This window comes from Saccopteryx bilineata, chromosome 3 (genome assembly GCF_036850765.1).
Source record: "Saccopteryx bilineata isolate mSacBil1 chromosome 3, mSacBil1_pri_phased_curated, whole genome shotgun sequence".
NCBI lineage: Eukaryota > Metazoa > Chordata > Mammalia > Chiroptera > Emballonuridae > Saccopteryx > Saccopteryx bilineata.
The window spans coordinates 35,015,328-35,033,457 of record NC_089492.1 but is presented as its reverse complement, the minus strand read 5'-3'; the positions used below and the strand labels follow the sequence as shown (position 1 = coordinate 35,033,457).

At 39.3% G+C, this 18,130-nt stretch overlaps 1 protein-coding gene and 1 pseudogene across 3 annotated transcripts in view; one reads left to right on the top strand and one right to left on the bottom strand.

Moving 5' to 3' along the window:
• The first annotated feature begins 11,744 nt into the window (after positions 1-11,744).
• Positions 11,745-12,541, top strand: LOC136329567 (ferritin light chain pseudogene; annotated as a pseudogene).
• A 10-nt stretch (positions 12,542-12,551) lies between these two features.
• ANKRD46 (ankyrin repeat domain 46) overlaps positions 12,552-18,130 on the bottom strand; it is a 34,137-nt gene continuing 28,558 nt past the window's right edge. For all 3 annotated transcript variants that reach the window (XM_066265943.1, XM_066265946.1, XM_066265944.1), the window contains one exon: positions 12,552-14,525. In XM_066265943.1, the coding sequence (XP_066122040.1) occupies positions 14,309-14,525 (217 nt within the window). In that variant the 3' untranslated portion in view covers positions 12,552-14,308. The remainder of the gene's footprint in view (positions 14,526-18,130) is intronic.

Here is an 18,130-nt window from a genome sequence, read left to right as displayed (position 1 = left end):
CAAACATGACAGATCGAGCAATTCAGTCTCATACTATTCATCACCAGAACGCCACAGCCCTGTGTAAACAGTTTCAACTTTCTCGAGAAGCAGCACGGCAGATTGGGAAATCCTGTCCAAGGGGTCCTATACTACAATCTGCCCCTTCATTTGGAGTTAACCTTCAAGGACCCCTACCAGGACAACTTTGGCAAATGGATGTTACCCATATACCTTCATTTGGCAAACAGTCCTATGTCCACGTTACAGTGGATACATATTCTGGATTTATAGTAACCTCTGTCAAAACAGGAAAGGCTGCTAAGCATGTTATAGCTCATTGTCTGTATGCATTGTTCTGTTATTGGATTTCCTAAACTGGTTAAACTGAAAATGCTCCTGCATATGGAGCAAAAGCATTTACTGTATTTTGTCATGCTTACAATCTTTAAAGTTAAGGTATTATTAAAGTGTACCCAGCAAATATTTTAAGGTCAATTTAAAAAAAATTAAAAGGGAGGAGTCATATCCTGGAACTCCTACGGGTCTACCATATCATGCTTTTTACTTTAAAAAATTTTTAATTTCTGCCCTGGCCGGTTGGCTCAGCAGTAGAGCGTCAGCCTAGCGTGCGGAGGACCCGGGTTTGATTCCCGGCCAGGGCACACAGGAGAAGTGCCCATTTGCTTCTCCACCCCTCCGCCGCGCCTTCCTCTCTGTCTCTCTCTTACCCTCCCGCAGCCAAGGCTCCATTGGAGCAAAAGATGGCCCAGGCGCTGGGGATGGCTCCTTGGCCTCTGCCCCAGGCGCTAGAGTGGCTCTGGTTGCAACATGGTGACGCCCAGGATGGGCAGAGCATCACCCCCTGGTGGGCAGAGCGTGGCCCCATGGTGGGCGTGCCGGGTGGACCCCGGTCGGGCACATGCGGGAGTCTGTCTGACTGTCTCTCCCTGTCTCCAGCTTCAGAAAAATGCAAAAAAGAAAAAAAAAAAAAAAAGAATCCTTAAAAAAATAAATAAATTTTAATTTCTTTTGAATGCTGATGAACAAGAGACGCCAAATCTTTTTCACCTGCAAACTACTACCTTCTTTATTTGATCCAGCTAATAACACTGTTTTGTCTTTTTCCAAATAGCTCCAGATATATGGAAAATATTTATATAGGCAGATGGGGATCCTCAAACCCCTCAGCGAGATCTTCTGAGCATGGCCTTTAAGATACCTAGAGGCAGAAAAAGCCCAATAGAGATCAGGGGAACTACCAGCTTTTAGGATACGCCCTTAAAGGCTCCAAGGCCCCAAAGGGGTCTCATAGGATGCCATCTGGGTCCTGCTTCAATAGTGGAAAGGAAGGTCATTGAGCTAAAGCCTGCCAGACTTACATGCTTCTGCTGTGAGGAAACAGGGACATTGGAAGGTAGGCTTCCCCCTCGCTCCTCTAAGGGTGGGTTCAGTCTCTTCCAGCCCTGCTCCAGCCACCTATGACCTAACCTTGCTCAGAATGCTGGGGTTTGCCACTGAAGGCTGAAGGTGCCCAGGGCCATAGGCCCCATCTATGACACTGTGGACGAGCCTAGGGTATTTCTTCCAAGAAGCAGGTAAACTGATCTCATTAGCACAAGGGCCACTTAACTATATCTTGCCTGCATAGTCAAGTTTTTTATTCTTCCCTGGAAGATCTCTGTTGTGGGTGTTGATAGTCCTATTTTCTGTTGCTTTGTTTAATATATAGTGTTTTCTTTATTCCTCCTACCTCAATGCCCCACTCATATTTCAAGCTGGGACCTACTCCTAATGTAGAGCTCTCTTTCCCCCTTTTGCCAACTTCTATTATGAATCTACCTTAGTGAATCCCAAGGTTCTCTTTACCAAGCCACAGTCGCAGAGCTCCAGGGAAAAGCAAGCTGGTCTCATCTCTCCAGGCAGAGGAGAGAACAGAAGCTCCATATCCACACATGCTCCATATCCACACATGCTCCAGATGGCTTTTCCAGTCTACCTGAATCATTACCAGCTAGAAACAGTGGTCATTGGGACTTGGACATGAGCTGCAAAGTATAGAATTGTGACAACAATTCCAGTGCCATGCTAATTTTTCCTGGATGTGGACTTTTCCTGGACTCCTGCTCGTGACAGCTCCTAACAGACTGAACTGGTGTTGGGTGGCATTTTCCAGGGATTTGGCATGGTGTTGGGGCCAACTTGGATTTGGACTTGGTGAACATGTTAAGGACACTACTCTTTTATGGATCCTTGCTGTATTGGCCAAGAGTTTGCTTAAAGGCTTTAATCACTGTAAAAAAAAAATAGAAGACTAGATAAAGAAGATGTGGCACATATACACTAGGGTATACTATTCAGCCATCAGAAATGATGACATCGGATCAGTTACAACAAAATGGTGGGATCTTGATAATATTATACGGTAATGTTATAAGTAAATCAGAAAAAAACAAGAACTGCAGGATTCCATACATTGGTGGGACATAAAAACAAGACTAAGAGACATGGACAAGAGTGTGGTGGTTACGGGGGCAGGGGGAGGGAAGGAGGGAGAGGGAGAGGGGGAGGGGCACAAAGAAAACTAGATAGAAGGTGACGGAGGACAATCTCTCTTTGGGTGATGGGTATGCAACATAATTGAATGACAAGATAACCTGGACATGTTTTCTTTGAATATATGTACCCTGATTTATTGATGTCACCCCATTAAAATAAAATTTTATTTATAAAAAAAATTAGACACAAAAGTGGAGAAGTAACAATTGACACCACAGAAATATAAAGGATTGTAAGAAAATACTATGAAGATCTATATGCCAAAAAATTGGACAACCTAGGTAAAATGGATAAATTCCTAGAAACATATAATCTTCCAAAACTCAATCTAGAAGAACTAGAAAACCTAAACAGACCGATTACAACAAATGAAATTAAAACAGTTATCAAAAAACTCCCAGCAAATAAAAGTCCTGGGCCAGATGGCTTCACAGGCAAATTTTACCAAATATTCAAAAAAGAACTAACTCCTATCCTTTTCAAGCTATTTCAAAAAATTGAAGAGGAGGGAAGACTTCCAGGCTCCTTTTATGAGGAAAGCAAAATCCTCATTCCAAAACCAGGGAAAGTCACTACAAAGAAAGAAAACTATAGGCCAATATCGCTGATGAACTTAGATGCTAAAAATTCTCAACAAAATATTAGCAAAATGGATCCAGCAATACATGAAAAAAATCATACATCATGATCAAGTGAGATTTATTCTGGGAAGGCAATGCTGGTACAATATTTGCAAATCAATCAATGTGATTCATCACATAAACAAAAGGAAGGATAAAATCACATGATAATATCAAATAGATGCAGAAAAAGCATTTGACAAAATCCAGCACCCATTTATGATTAAAACTCTCAACAAAGTGGGAATACAGGAAACATACCTCAACATGATAAAGGCCAACTATGACAAACCCAAAGTCAACATCATACTCAATGGGCAAAAATTAAAAGCAATCCCTTTAAGATCAGGAACAAGGCAGGGTGCCCCCTTTCACCACTCTTAATCAACATAGTTCTGGAAGTCCTAGCCATAGCAATCAGACAACAAGAAGAAATAAAAAGCATCCAAATTGGAAAAGAAGAAGTAAAACTATCATTATTTGCTGATGACATGATACTGTACATAGAAAACCCTAAAGTCTCGGTCAAAAAACTACTAGACCTGATAAATGAATTCGGCAAGGTGGCAGGATATAAAATTAATATTTAGAAATCAGTGGCATTTTTATACACCAACAATAAACTGTCTGAAAGAGAAATTAAAGAAACAATCCCCTTCACTATTGCAACAAAAAAATAAAGTACCTAGCAGTAAATTTAACCAAGGAGGTAAAAGACTTGTACTCGTAAAATTATAAAACATTGATAAAAAAAAATCAAGGAAGATACAAACAAGTGGAAGCATATACCATGTTCATGGATAGGAAGAATAAACATCATTAAAATTTCTATATTACCCAAAGCAGTCTATAAATTCAATGCAATTCCTATTAAAATACCAATGGCATACTTCAAAGATATAGAACAAATATTCCAAAAATTTATATGGAACCAAAAAAGAATACAAAAAGCCTCAGCAATCTTGAAAATGAAGAATAAAGTGGGAGATATCACACTTCCTGATATCAAGTTATACTACAAGGCCATTGTACTCAAAACAGCTTGGTACTATCATAAGAACAGGCATACAGATCAATGGAACAGAACAGAAAACCCAGAAATAAACCCATGCCTTTATGGTCAATTGATATCTGACAAAGGAGGTAAGAGCATACAGTGGAGTAAAGGCAGGCTCTTTAATAAATGGTGTTGGGAAAACTGGACAGGTACATGCAAAAAAATGAAACTAGACCACCAATTTACACCATTCACAAAAATAAACTCAAAATGGATAAAAGACTTAAATGTAAGTCGTGAAACCATAAACATCTTGGAAGAAAACATAGGCAGTAAACTCTCCAATATCTCTCGTAGCAATATTTTTGCTGATTTATCTCCACGGGCAAATGAAATAAAGGACAGGATGAACAAATGGGACTACATCAAACTAAAAAGCTTTTGCACAGCAAAAGACACCATGAACAAAATAAAAAGACAACCCACACAATGGGAGAATATATTCACCAATACGTCTGATAAGGGGTTAATACCCAAAATTTATAAAGAACTTCTAAAACTCAACAATAGGGAGGTAAACAATCCAATTAAAAACTGGGCAAAAGAATCAAATAGACACTCAAATAGACAATCAAATTAAAAATGGAACTGCCTTTTGACCCAGCCATCCCACTTTTAGGAATATATCCTAAGAATATCAAATCACTGATGTCAAAGAAGATATGCACCCCCATGTTTATGGCAGCATTGTTTACAATAGCCAAGATCTGGAAACAGCCCAAGTGACTGTCAGTGAACGAATGTATTAAAAAACTGTGGCACAATTACACAATGGAATGCTATGCGGCTGTGAAAAGGAAGAAAATCTTACCTTTTGTGACAGCACGGATGGACCTGGAGATTACTATGCTAAGTGAAATAAGCCAGGCAGAGAAAGAAAAAATATCATATGATCTCACTTATATGTGGAATCTAATGAACTGAGGAATGGAATAGAGGCAGAGGCGGGGTCACAGGGAGCAGAGGGACAGCTATCAGAGGGAAGGGGGGTGAGGGGACAAGATCAGAGAAGGTAAAGGGATTAGTGAGATTATGTATATATAACACAGAGATACAGATAACAGGATAGCAAATCCTAGAGGGAAGGGGGGAGCAAATTAGGGGGAGGGGGTCAAAAGGGGGTATAAAAAGGGACACAGGGGTGGGATGAGGGAGTTATATTCAGTAGGACACTTGAATCCATGTAAACACAATAATATTAATAAAAATTAATTAATTTTAAAAAAAGAACCTCAGAAGTAGATTTACTACTGCATATTTCTAGTTGGAATTACCATAGGTCAGAGTTCATTACTAAATTTATCATTAGACTAATTTGGACATGAAAATAATAATAAACCAAACAAAACTTTAGGGCAAAGGGGGATGGCGAATCTGCTGAACACTCCTAAATGAGTGATTCCTACACAGACACAATGGCAGTTTTACCCCAAGTGTGGGTTGTTCGCCCATTTGCACACATTGCTCATTTCCTTTCTAGAAATGCTTCCAAAGATGCAAGAAAGGACACATAGGAAACATATTGAAAGCTCAGTCAACACCACAGACATCTCCGACACATGAGAGAACCAGGCAGTGAATGACCTTGGTAAACACCACCAAGCAGGGCATTTTCTAAGTTCAGGGCTTAAGTTTACAAAGGGCGCTGTACCCATTAGCCTCCTAACTTGAATTAAGAGTATCCAGTGGACAATGGGATTGAAGAAATAAGAAAAAGTGGTGTGACTGGCCAGCAAAAATGTGTTAAGACCCTGCCCGCCATGGAAACTCAGGAACCTTCTGCGTGCTTTCTAGGGACTGTGCATTATTTGACGTGGACCTTTTTTTGAGAATCGAATAGATTTCTCACTTAAAATATTTATCAAGGGAAGATGACAGCTTTGTAATGATTCTCTTGTTCATAAACAAATGGAGATTAGGGTTACAGAAAATGCATTCACAGTTTATGATGGTATCAGCTTGATGAATAGGTCAATGTTTCGGTTAACTATTAAAATACCCAGAACACAATGGCAAGAAAGTTTATCTTTATGTATCTAACACAAATTACTTGTATTTTAGAATAACATTTAGAATAGCCTAGGCGTAGGGGGTAGGGACCAATGAAGTAAGGGCAGCGCAGCAGAGGTGACACTGATAGACCATGTCTGGATTCACTTCACCATTCTGCCCCTTTCTAAATTGTGAGACCGCCTTTTCCCCCTTTCTCAATGACTTCTAATGTCCCTCCATCTCTACAATTCTGCTATTACACTAACTTGTTAGGGTTCATTTATCAGGTTTCACTCAAATGGTTCATCAGAATGCTAGAAAAATCTAAGACATTTGATTTCCAAAGTTTAGAATAATACCTACTTATTCAGCTAAACTTAATTCTTTTTGGAACAAAGAGAGACATAAATAAGATAAACTGACAATTGCCAGTATGCCAGAAACCATAATTGTACTTTGAATAGGAGGCAACAAGGTATGGTTTCCAATTGCAAATTGTCAATACATTTTTCTGCTGTTAGCTCAGACTTGATAGGTATCTTTGAGGTAGTCCTACCAATTCATATTAATAACTGCCTAATTATTTATCCCCCATCACAATGCAAAAATAATTTAAGGGGGCTTAAGGAATACAGAATAGCATAAATAAAAGTGAACATTTAGAATTAAAAAGCAAATCTAAAGACGAGAATATAAAAACCAGGAGTGAGGTTCTAATAAATCACCATAACCACTTATAATATAATAGCTGCTTCCAGTGGAACCCAAATTTGGCATTAAGATTTCAGCATCCAATGTCAAAGAGTAACTCTACCTGATCAATTACATAATTCATAGAGAACATAAGATGAAAGCAAAGCTCAGCAGAAATATAGCTGTTTGTGGTTTTAAGAAGCAAAACTTCCTCCCCAGGAGTCTTCATAAAGAATAATTGTGCCAACAGCAGCCCCAGTAACTTTCATTAGCATAGACGCAATGGTTAGGGACATAGTGCTTAGTCCTTGCTTCAAGATGACTATCACAACTAAGCTGAGGGAAGCATCATAGCACGCTAGAGGAAAAGATTCCATTCCACACTGCCTGAGTTCAAATCCCAGCTCTGCCGCTTACCAGACATGTGACCTTGGGCATGTCATTCCAACTACCTCAGGTACCTCAGTGTCCCTAACTGTAAGGTGTGGATAACAATAGCAATTTGCAAAGATTAAGCAAGTTAATATGTGCTATATAGTGTAACCACTATACAGTGAGCTCAGTGAAGCAACTGGGGTGGACACTGCTATAATACAGTTCAATATATAACTCTATGCTGACCTGACTTGTGCCCAGGGTAGATTTGAGAACACTGCTGTCTGAAAGAACTGTCTACAGAAATGAAAATGCTATATATCTGTGCCATCCCATACAATAGTGTCTGTGGCTACTGAACATTAGAATGTGGTTAGTTTTATTCTGTAATGTAAAATGGAATTGGGTCTTCGGCTCAGATAACTGTGCTAACGAAGAATTAAATTTCTAATTTAATTAATATAAATAGCTACAAGTGACAAGTGGCTCTCACACTGGACATCCCAAATGTAGAAATTTTCCATAATTGTAGAAAGTTTGATTGGACCGTGCTAATCTAAAACATTTTCCAATACTCTCTAAATATTGTTATCAGCTAAGCTTCTAATAAATATTAGGCAACAAGGAACTCCAGATTGTATTCCTTGACTAACTGAAGTGTGGCCAAACCTCTGTTGCTAGGTGAATGTAGACACATATGCCTTGGGCTGGGGAGCTGTCCTGTTTGTGATGTGCAAGGTCCAAGATAATGACCGAACAGAATGCAGACCTTCTCTGTGCTTTGAGGGATGCCAAGGCCGGGCCAAGATCCTCCCTAGAAAATTGTTTTGAGTCTACTTCAGAGCACAAAGGAATGGGCTTGATCCCAAAGTTCTACTTCATCTAACACAGCTGGAATTGTTTCGGCCAGAACAATTTTAAAGAGTGGTTTAACCAGATGCTGCTCCCCCTCACCAGTTAACTCTGAGAAATGCTACTTCCTGGTATTCCCTCCAAGACAAACTATTGGGAAAAGTTATACCAAGATGACTAAATATGAGTCCCAGATAAAATGGAGTAACAATTGCTGAAATCAATAAAATAATTTCATATAAACCAGGGTAATATAAAGGCAAAATAAAGGGAAAGTATTTGATAATAAAATGTGTATTACAATCTGTTAATGCTCAGCCACACTAGAAGAAACAATGAATTCATCAGTACATATATATATAAATAGACACTTGTTGATTATCATATTATTAAACATACTCAATTGCCATCAGTAGCATGACGTCAGTAGTAAGATTTTTTGAAATAGATATAATTTCTGGTCAAGTTTTGAACATATTAAAGTGGAATCTTCCCTCAAATGTCTCATGGTTGTATTCTTGGAAAATTCAGTGTATAATAGAACTTCATAAAAATACTTTGTTTTAAAATGTAAAATGAAGTTGGACTTTAGGCATAGATAACTAAAAGTTGTTGTTTTTTAACACATATGATTATTTAGCAGATCAAGAATTATGTTGAATGTGGAACTGTCCCATATAAAAAATATCTATGGCTCCTGCCCACTAATTGTCAGCAGTGCCTCTGATCATTTATAAAGCATTGGTCCAAGCTAATCATATTAAACCTATCAACCCCACCCCTACCAATGACCGGTTGATCAGTCCAGGCCTAATCACCCAGAGCATCACATTGGTTGGTTTGAGAATAGGGTACTTGATGTAATGTCAGCCAAGGAGAGAGAAAAAAAAGTTTGCTGGGGGCTTCAAAGGAAAGTGTCCCAGGAGAGGACCCCAGGAAAGATGGTTTCTTTCTTCTTCTCTATATGGTTACAAATGGAAGTGAGGCCTGAAAATCCTGGACTCTTCACAAAACCAGAGCTGAAGGATGAAGCCAACAAACAGAGGGCAGAGCCAAGAGCACGGGGGAACGGAGCTATGTTACTTTTGGGATCTACTCTACCTCTGGACTTCCAGTTACATAAATCAATAAACTTCCTATGGTTTAAGCCATTCTGAATTTGGATTTGGGTTTCTTGCAGCTGAGGGCACTTTGATACATAATTTTGTAAGTCAAAGACTGAGGCCTGGTTAAAACAACAACAAGTGAATATTGTTCCTGGACTACTATGCTGAGTGGTATAAAAAAAAAAAAAGCAGTATGCTGGTCTAAAGCTGCATGCTCTTATGTAAAGAAGCTACATAATGTAAGAATGTATTTCTTCAATCAAGTGGTAGGCATGCTGTGGAAGAACGGCTAGCACAGTTCACACATGCAGCATGTTTAAGGAAAACTGAAAAATAAAAGAAAAGAAAAGAATGTAGCCACAGGGCCCCAGACAGGGTCGCTGGGTGGATCCCAGTTGAAGCACATGTGGGATTCTATCTCCCCTCCTCTCACTCAAGTTAAAAAAAAATGTAGCTACAGGTAACAAAGTAATGCTGTTAGTACTTGTGTATAGAGTTCTAAATGATGCAGTGTGGACAGATATGGTAGTAAATCTTAACTAACTACCTGCTCTCATGAAGCTTAAAGAGACAAATAAAAAACAAAATAGATGCTTCCTGAGTCTGGTAAACGAGAAAATACAGGTACAGAAGCAGACAGGCGGATATGGGTAACTATGGAAGTTTTTCTGATCATGCCAGGGGTTGAGCTTGAATTTTAAAGGTTAGTGATACTGGGAAGATGTGGGAAAACACTACATTATAAAAAATGGAAAAGCTAAGTATTTAGGAACAGAAGTGGAAATTGTAGTAACATGCTGTGGAGAGGCAGCAGGCGTGGTTCTAGACCAGGGGTAGTCAACCTTCAACCTTTTTATACCTACCGCCCACTTTTGTATCTCTGTTAGTAGTAAAATTTTCTAACCGCCCACTGGTTCCACAGTAATGGTGATTTATAAAGTAGGGAGGTAACTTTGCTTTATAAAATTTATAAAGCAGAGTTACAGCAAGTTAAAGCATATAATAATTACTTATCAAGTACTTTATGTCAGATTTTCGCTGTTTGGCAGAATAAATCTTTAAAAAACAACTTACTATAGTTAAATCTATCTTTTTATTTATACTTTGGTTGCTCCGCTACCACCCACCATGAAAGCTGGAACGCCCACTAGTGGGCAGTAGGGACCAGGTTGACTACCACTGGTCTAGATGATTCCTCTGCCAGATGACAGACAGCAGGGACAGTAAGAAAAAGCAAACTTACAGTCGGGGATAGAGCCTCAGTTTGTAAAATCTGTTCCACTGCATCCTGGCTGACCTTAGACAAGCTGCTTATCCCTCCCTGAGTCAGTTCTGCCGTTTTATAAAAGGGGAAGTGGAGTGGAGTGGGGGGAGCATAAGGACAAAACGAAATGAGGTGTAAAGTGACTTGTACATCGGGAGCTGGTTGATTATTGCAGTTATTATCACTTAAATCCACAAGCAACTCACCCAAATTAGTTTCAGAGCAATTACAAGGCAAACATAAACTGGATAGACCTATTAAACCAGACTTTAAAAAAAACCTCCTTGTTTTTTAAACAGCCAATTGTAACCTACTTTTTATTTTATTTTATTTCATTTCATTTTATTTATTTATTTATTTTGTATTTTTCTGAAGTGAGAAGCAGGGAGGCAGACAGACAGACTCTAGCATGTGCCCGACCAGGATCCACCTGGCAAGCCCACTAAGGGGTGCTCCGCCCATCTAGGGCACTGCTTGGTTGCAACTGGAGCCATTCTAGTGCCTGAGGCGGAGGTCATAGAGCCGTCCTTAGCATCCAACCCACTTTGCTCCCAATGAGCCTTGGCTGCAGGAGGGGAAGAGAGAGACAGAGATAAAGGAGAGGGGGAAGGGTGGAGAAGCAGATGGTCACTTCTCCTGTGTGCCCTGGCCGGGAATCGAACCTAGTATTTCCACATGCTGGGCCGACACTCTACCTCTGAGCCAACCGGCCAGGACAACCTAATTAAAAAAAAAAACAAAAACCTTAAATTAAAAGAAAAATAATACATTAAGAAAATAGATTGTGGGCTTGGCAACGGACGTGCAGGCCTCGCAGGCGGAAGGCTCCTGCTGGCACCATGTGGCTGCAGTCTCTCCTGCTTTTCCCCTGTCTCTGGCTATAAGTGGTCTGCATGAACCTGAGGTCCCAGAAGATGCTGGAGAACTGCACTGTGGGCCCCAAGGCCTTAGGTTCACTGCACATTCTTCCAGCCCAGGGACAGGGACTCCTCCCACACTGACCGCCTGGGATGACCATGGACTGCCACACAGCATGCAGAATGACTCTGGCTGCAGCATCTGGGTGACAGAGGGCCCTGCAGTGTTAGACAGGCGGCTCTGCAGTGTGAGAGGCATCCTACAGCAGCTGCTATGTCACCCAGTGGGACTCCTACCACATCATGCCCGTCAGAGTAGAAGGGGTCGATGCACCTGGGCAGAGGAAAGTGGTGAAGACCAGGCTGCTCAAGTGTCCCAAGGTTCAATCTCTTTTCCAGTCACTACCTTCTGAACCACCTCAGCCTCCAGAGACCAGCCCACACTGTTTTTGACCTTAACTCCTTACTGCGTAGTAACCATGAGCTCCCAAGTTTGTCAGAATTATTCCCCGGACATTCTGCCGTCAACTGCCTGATCAACCTGCATCTGTGGGCCTCCTACAACTACCTCTCTCTGGGCTTCTATTTCGATCGTGACGATGTGGCTCTGGAGGGTGTGAGCCACTTCTTCCACAAGTTGGCCAAGGAGAAGCGGGAGGGCGCTGAGCGTCTTTTAAAGCTGCAAAACCAGCACGGTGGCCACATTCTCTTCCATGATGTGCAGAAGCCTTCCCGAGATGACTGGGGTAAAACTCAGGATGCCATGGAAGCCGCCATGGCCCTGGAGAAGAGCCTGAACCAGGCCCTTCTGGATCTGCATGCCCTGGGTTCTACCCGTACAGACCCTCATCTCTGTGACTTCCTGGAGGACCACTTCCTGGATGAGGAGGTGAAAATCATCAAGAAGAGGGGTGACCACCTGACCAACCTCCGCAGACTGGCTGAACCCTAGGCTGGGGTGGGCGAGTATCTCTTTGAAAGGCTCACCCTCAAGCACGACTAGGAGCCTTTAGAGCCCAGAAGCCTTTCAGGGGCCCCTCTGCATTCCCCTCTGCAATGTATCTGGGATTGGTTTGAGCCTCTCCCTGAAACCATTCCGCATCCTTTTAACCTCCCTGCAGCCCTCTCCCATGCATTGGACCAAATTGAAATAAAGCTTTTTGCAGCAAAAAAAAAAAAAAAGAAAATAGATTGTGATTAAGAGATTATATATACATTTATTGGTAATGTTACTGAACTCTGAGTGCAGAAAATACACAGAAATCATAACTTAAAAGGAAACATCTTAAAAATACAACATAGGTACATACATTTAACCAATTCTGCATATCTGTTTAGATTCACAAACAAATATAGAGCTAATTCCACAGCTTTCATGCTGAATATACTTTGATTTCTAGTGTTTACTGTTCTCTGTTCTAAAAATCTACTGTTATTTTGTTACTGAATTTACACCACGATTTATTTTGTCTGTAGCTAATCTGAAAGCAAGACTGTGAGCTGATACAGAAGAAGCCAGGTAAATGAGGAACTTTAAAATACCTCTTTAAGAGAGGATAAAGCCAGCTCAATCCTACATACATAAATACAAAAGAGAGAATGATAGGAAGCAAGAAGAATCACAGAAGTATCAATTCTATTCTAAACTCTAAGTTCTAATTCTAGCAACAATTCAATGAGCAGTAGCTTAAATGTCTTTGTTCTAAAAAGTAAAACCAATTAGTTCTTTCATTAGTTTTCTGACTACACCCAATGAATAATTATCAAGTCTCCATATTCTCTTTTAACAATCCAAAAATATGATTTATACATAACAGAATCATTAACAAAAGAGGCCTCCAAACATACCACTGAATGCTGCAATATAGTTTGGGGGCCAGATTTCAATTTACATAATATTACCATTCATAAAGCATTTACGACACCCAGGACAATCATATTCAGCATTGTTAACTCAAATACTCCATCGATTCCTGCCATCAGGGAATTATGACATGGATGAAATTGTTATGACAATTTTACAGGGCCTCTAAACAGAATTGCACATAAAGTGAAATAATTATGAACTATGGCACAATTGTGACACCCCAGCAAGCTCCCAGAACTGAAGTTTTCACTATAACAACAGCACTACAAAATTACAGTGACAGTTAAATATCAGAATTATTTTCCTCTGCCAACTACTGAACAGAAGAATTTTTTTGAACTATATTTTTGACGAATAGACCATCTCTGAAATAAGCACTTGGGGAAACTAAAAAGTGAACAAAAAGAACTCCTTAAGTTCATTTTTCACAAATATTAACAACAAAGCAGTTTACAAAAAACCAAAATTATCCTACAAACAAATAAATATCCATCATTTTTGAAGAAAATATAGCTCAATTTCAAAAGTTCTATTTGGTTTGTGACTAGACTTGAAAGTATTAAAAAACAAACAGATTCTAATAATACTGACTTACTATGAAGGATTTGAAAAAAGCACTTCAAGTTTTAAGTTGAATGCTTCAGTCTCTCCTCTATTTCCAGAGACTGTAAATAAAGAAAAGGGGCTTTTGCAAAAATAAACAAAAACAAAACAAAATAAAACCACCAACCAAAACTAATCATACAAGAAAACCTTTTTCTTTTTGAACACTTCACTTTAGTTGGTCCTGTATTAGCGTAAGGTTTCTACAGCAAGGACTTCCCTTATCTTTCTCATGTTTTAATCAAGGCTGTGGGTTCCTAAGAAGTCAGGCAGAGTCAGAGGTAGCTTTAGGATGCAGAATACTTGACTAAAGTATGTAGATAGTTCAAATCAACATGTCATTCTAAAAGGATTACAACATGTAAAAATGCAAAAAGAAACCCTGTACAGCCCTCACCGCCTTGCACTAAAAGAACAATTCTGAGGAACTGAGAAACACTGCAAGCCAGGAAACAGGCCTGGGCCTCACCTTCCATGAGCTGCTTCAATGCACCAGTTCAGGCTGGTTTTCCACAAAGGGTAGCACCCCACTCACATAGTAGGCAATGCCAAGAGACAGCAAAGCAATGACAAAGATCAAGAGCAGGACTCTCCAGAAGCCCAGATCCTCTACAAATTCCTGCCAGGTGGTTCGGAAGCTGGACAGCACGCCTTCACCTTGCTGTAGGTTGGGGTTGAGGAGAGAATGGCTCTCCATGGCGCTGCGAAAGAAGCAAAGAGAAAATAAATGGGCATGAAACAACACAGTTCACCTGTTTCAAAAACATAAAACAACAGAAACTATATTATTTAGAAAAGAGCAACTTTACCACACAATACTCACAAGAAGAAAACTGACATGTACATAAACTCACACACTTATGTACTGATTTATGTATCTGGACAATCTACCTTAAACTGTAAATTGCTAAACCATAATGAATATGCTTCTTGGTTTTGTACCTAGCAGAGTCAAAGTTTAAGTTCTTTTCTAATAAAAAAAAAGTCCCAAGAAGGAGTCTTGAGTAGGTCAAATGAGCTCAAATATTAAACCAAAACACATTTGGTTATTTTAAATTTAGAGGAATTCAAAACAAAGATTTATAATTTGAGCATTTGTGTTAATGAAAATAAGCAAAGAAATGCAAATAAAAATATCATTTAATACATTATGTGACTCTCACAGTTAAAAGAGGATTATTATTTAGTTTAATCTGATCAGTAAAGGAATTCTGTCTTTTACTATAATCCTCTAATAATGGAAGCTGACTCCTAAGTCTGTTGTACATTTGAACATGTCTATTCATTAGGAATTCTTTTTAATACTTTCTTCCCACTGGTTTTAGTTCTAGCTTGTACAATAATATAGGAGAAGTGTATTTTTCTTCTGCATAAAGGCTGAATCTATTTGAAATAAAGTAATACAAACACCATAAAACATTGATTCTGGTTTTCAGAACTCTACTAAGGAGAAATATGACTGCTATAAATAGCAAACAGTATATCTGACTTTGGTATCTGAAAGCCCACACTGTGATGAATTCAAAGCTCTAGGGATCAGCACCCACAATTATGTCACAGCACGCAGGCAATAGCAGGCTATCGTTTAGATTAAAGCCACAATGACCATAATCATATGTATCAACTATCTATTGCTTAGAAAGTCAGTACTACCCTTCCCAAACCCTCTCTTCTTCATAGTCTTCCAAATATCTGGGTACAGAACAATGCAAACAACACAAAACAATGCCTCAGTCTGTTTCACTATGTAAAATTAGCAGTTAAAAAAAATCTACAGCTTTATTTTATTTCTTGACATGGTTAACCAGAGGTCCCTCAGCCTTCACTAATATTAGAAGTCTTCTCTTATTGGAAGCTGACTTCCTAATGGGCTAGTGTGCTCGACATCCAAAAATATTTTTTTCAAATTAAAAGATGTTTATTTTCTGCCTGACCAACAGCGGCTCAATGGATAGGTTGACATGGGATGCTGAAGTCTTAGGTTTAAAACCTCAAGGTCACCAGCTTCAGCACAGGAGCATCTGAGTTGAACACAGGTCGCCAGCTTGAGCATGGGATTATTGACACGATCCCAGGGTCGCTGGCTTGAGCCCAAGAAACTGGCTTGAGTAAGGGGTCACTGGCTTGGCTTGAGCCCCGGGTCAAGGCACAAATGATAAGCAAGCAACGAACAACTAAAGTGACACAATTACGAGTTGATGCTTCTCATCTCTCTCTCTTTCTGCCTCTCTCAAGAAAAATTTAAAAATAAAAAATAAGGTAAGATTAGAATGTTGAGAAGGTTTAAACCCATAAAACCATAAATAGATAAAGGTCAGAAATTAATTCTGACATATAAAATGTATTGACTATGTCTGAGCTGACATGGTCTCATATTCAAGATGTTAGATGTAAAATGAGAATTCAATTGAGCCTTCTCCAGGAGCTCATGAGGCTCCACCAATCAGAATTTTCTATCGTGACTTTATTCAATGAAATATTTTCCACTGTCCACGAATACATGATTCTAGCATGATGGTGTGTGTGTGTGCAATTCTTTTTATACATTTGTCATTTACACTGTCTTAATCATCCTGTACCTACAAAGTAAAAAAGAAGTAAATTAAACTTAAGATATATGGGGGAATGGGAAAATATTTTTCACCAACTTGATTTACATAAAATTATTTTGTTTCAGGGACTCCTAAGGGAAATGGAAACTACTATAGTAAATACATTCAAACTCTTGCTTTATTTTCTATTCTAGAAAAGGCTGTTACACAGTTTGCCATAATGCCACATGCTAGCCAATTCCTATAAGCTTTTTCTCACTTTTTAATTAAGATACAATTCTGATACTATAAAATTCAACTTTCTAACGTGTACAATTCACTGTTTTTAATACATTCACAAAGTTGTACAACCATCTTTATCTAATTCCAAAACATTTTTATCATTTCTACAAGAAACTCCATACCCATCACCAGTCACTCCTACCCTTGTCCCTTCCTGCAGCTCCTGGCAACCACTAATCTACTTCCTATTTGTCAATTCTGGACACGTCATATGAAGAATCCTATATATCGATAATATATAGCCTTTTGTGACTGATGTCTCTCATGTAGTATGGTTTCAAAGTTTATCCATGTTATAGCTTGTAGCAGTATTTCATTACTTTTTATGGTGGAATAATATATTCCACTGGATGGATAGATGACATTTTGTTGTCCATGTATCAGCTGATGGACTTCTGGGTGGTTTCCACCTTTTAGCTATTACAAATAATGCCGCTATGAACATTTGTGTACAAGTTTTTGGTGAATATGTGCTTTCAATTTTCTTCAGTATATACCTAGAAGTGAAATTGTTGGGTCATGTGGTAATGTTGTGTAAATTTTTTTTTTTTTTTTTTTTTTTTTTGGTGACAGAGACAGAGAGAGGGACAGATAGGGACAGACAGGAAGGGAGACAGATGAGAAGCACCAATTCTTTCTTTGTTGAGGCACCTTAGTTGTTCATTGACTGCTTTCATATACATGCCTTGACCAGGGGGCTACAGCAGATCAAGTGACCTCTTGCTCAAGCCAACGATCCTGGGCTCAAGCTGATGAGCTGTGCTCAAACCAGATGAGCCCGCACTCAAGCTGGCGACCTCAGGGTTTCAAACCCAGGTTCTCCATGTCCTAGTCTGATGCTCTATCCACTGCGCCACCGCCTGGTCAGGCAACGCTATGTAACTTTTTGATGAACTGCCAGGCTGTTTTACATTCCTACTAGCAATGGATGAGGGTTCCAACTTCCGCATAGACTCATTAACATCTGTTACCACCTGTCTTTCTGAGGACAGCCATCCTACTAGGTATGAAGTGGTATTTCACTGTGGTTTTGATTATTCACATTTCCCTAATGACTAATGATGTGGCCTCTAAGCATTTTAAGCTATAACCACTGCATTTCTATCATGATGCTAAGGGGCGGAAGTCAGATAGGACAACCAGGTAGTGCAAATATTAAAAATTCAATTTTTGAAGAACTGGCTTTACACAATTCTGTAACTAATACAGACTCTCATGCTGAAGTGAAATGGAAGGTAAGCGAGAGAAGCAGGAATAAATATTTCACACTGAGCTGCTCGAATGACTACTTCTTAAGTAATCCCAACTGAAGCAAAATGAGTTAAAAATCAATTTCTGATAAAGAGGTACCAAGAAACCAGTTATTAACAAAATACAACAAGATCTCAAAATATACCTAGCAAAAACAAAAGCACATTCTTAGACATTTCTCATGGTAAAAAAAAGCTTATAGTAATTTACTACTATTTTTT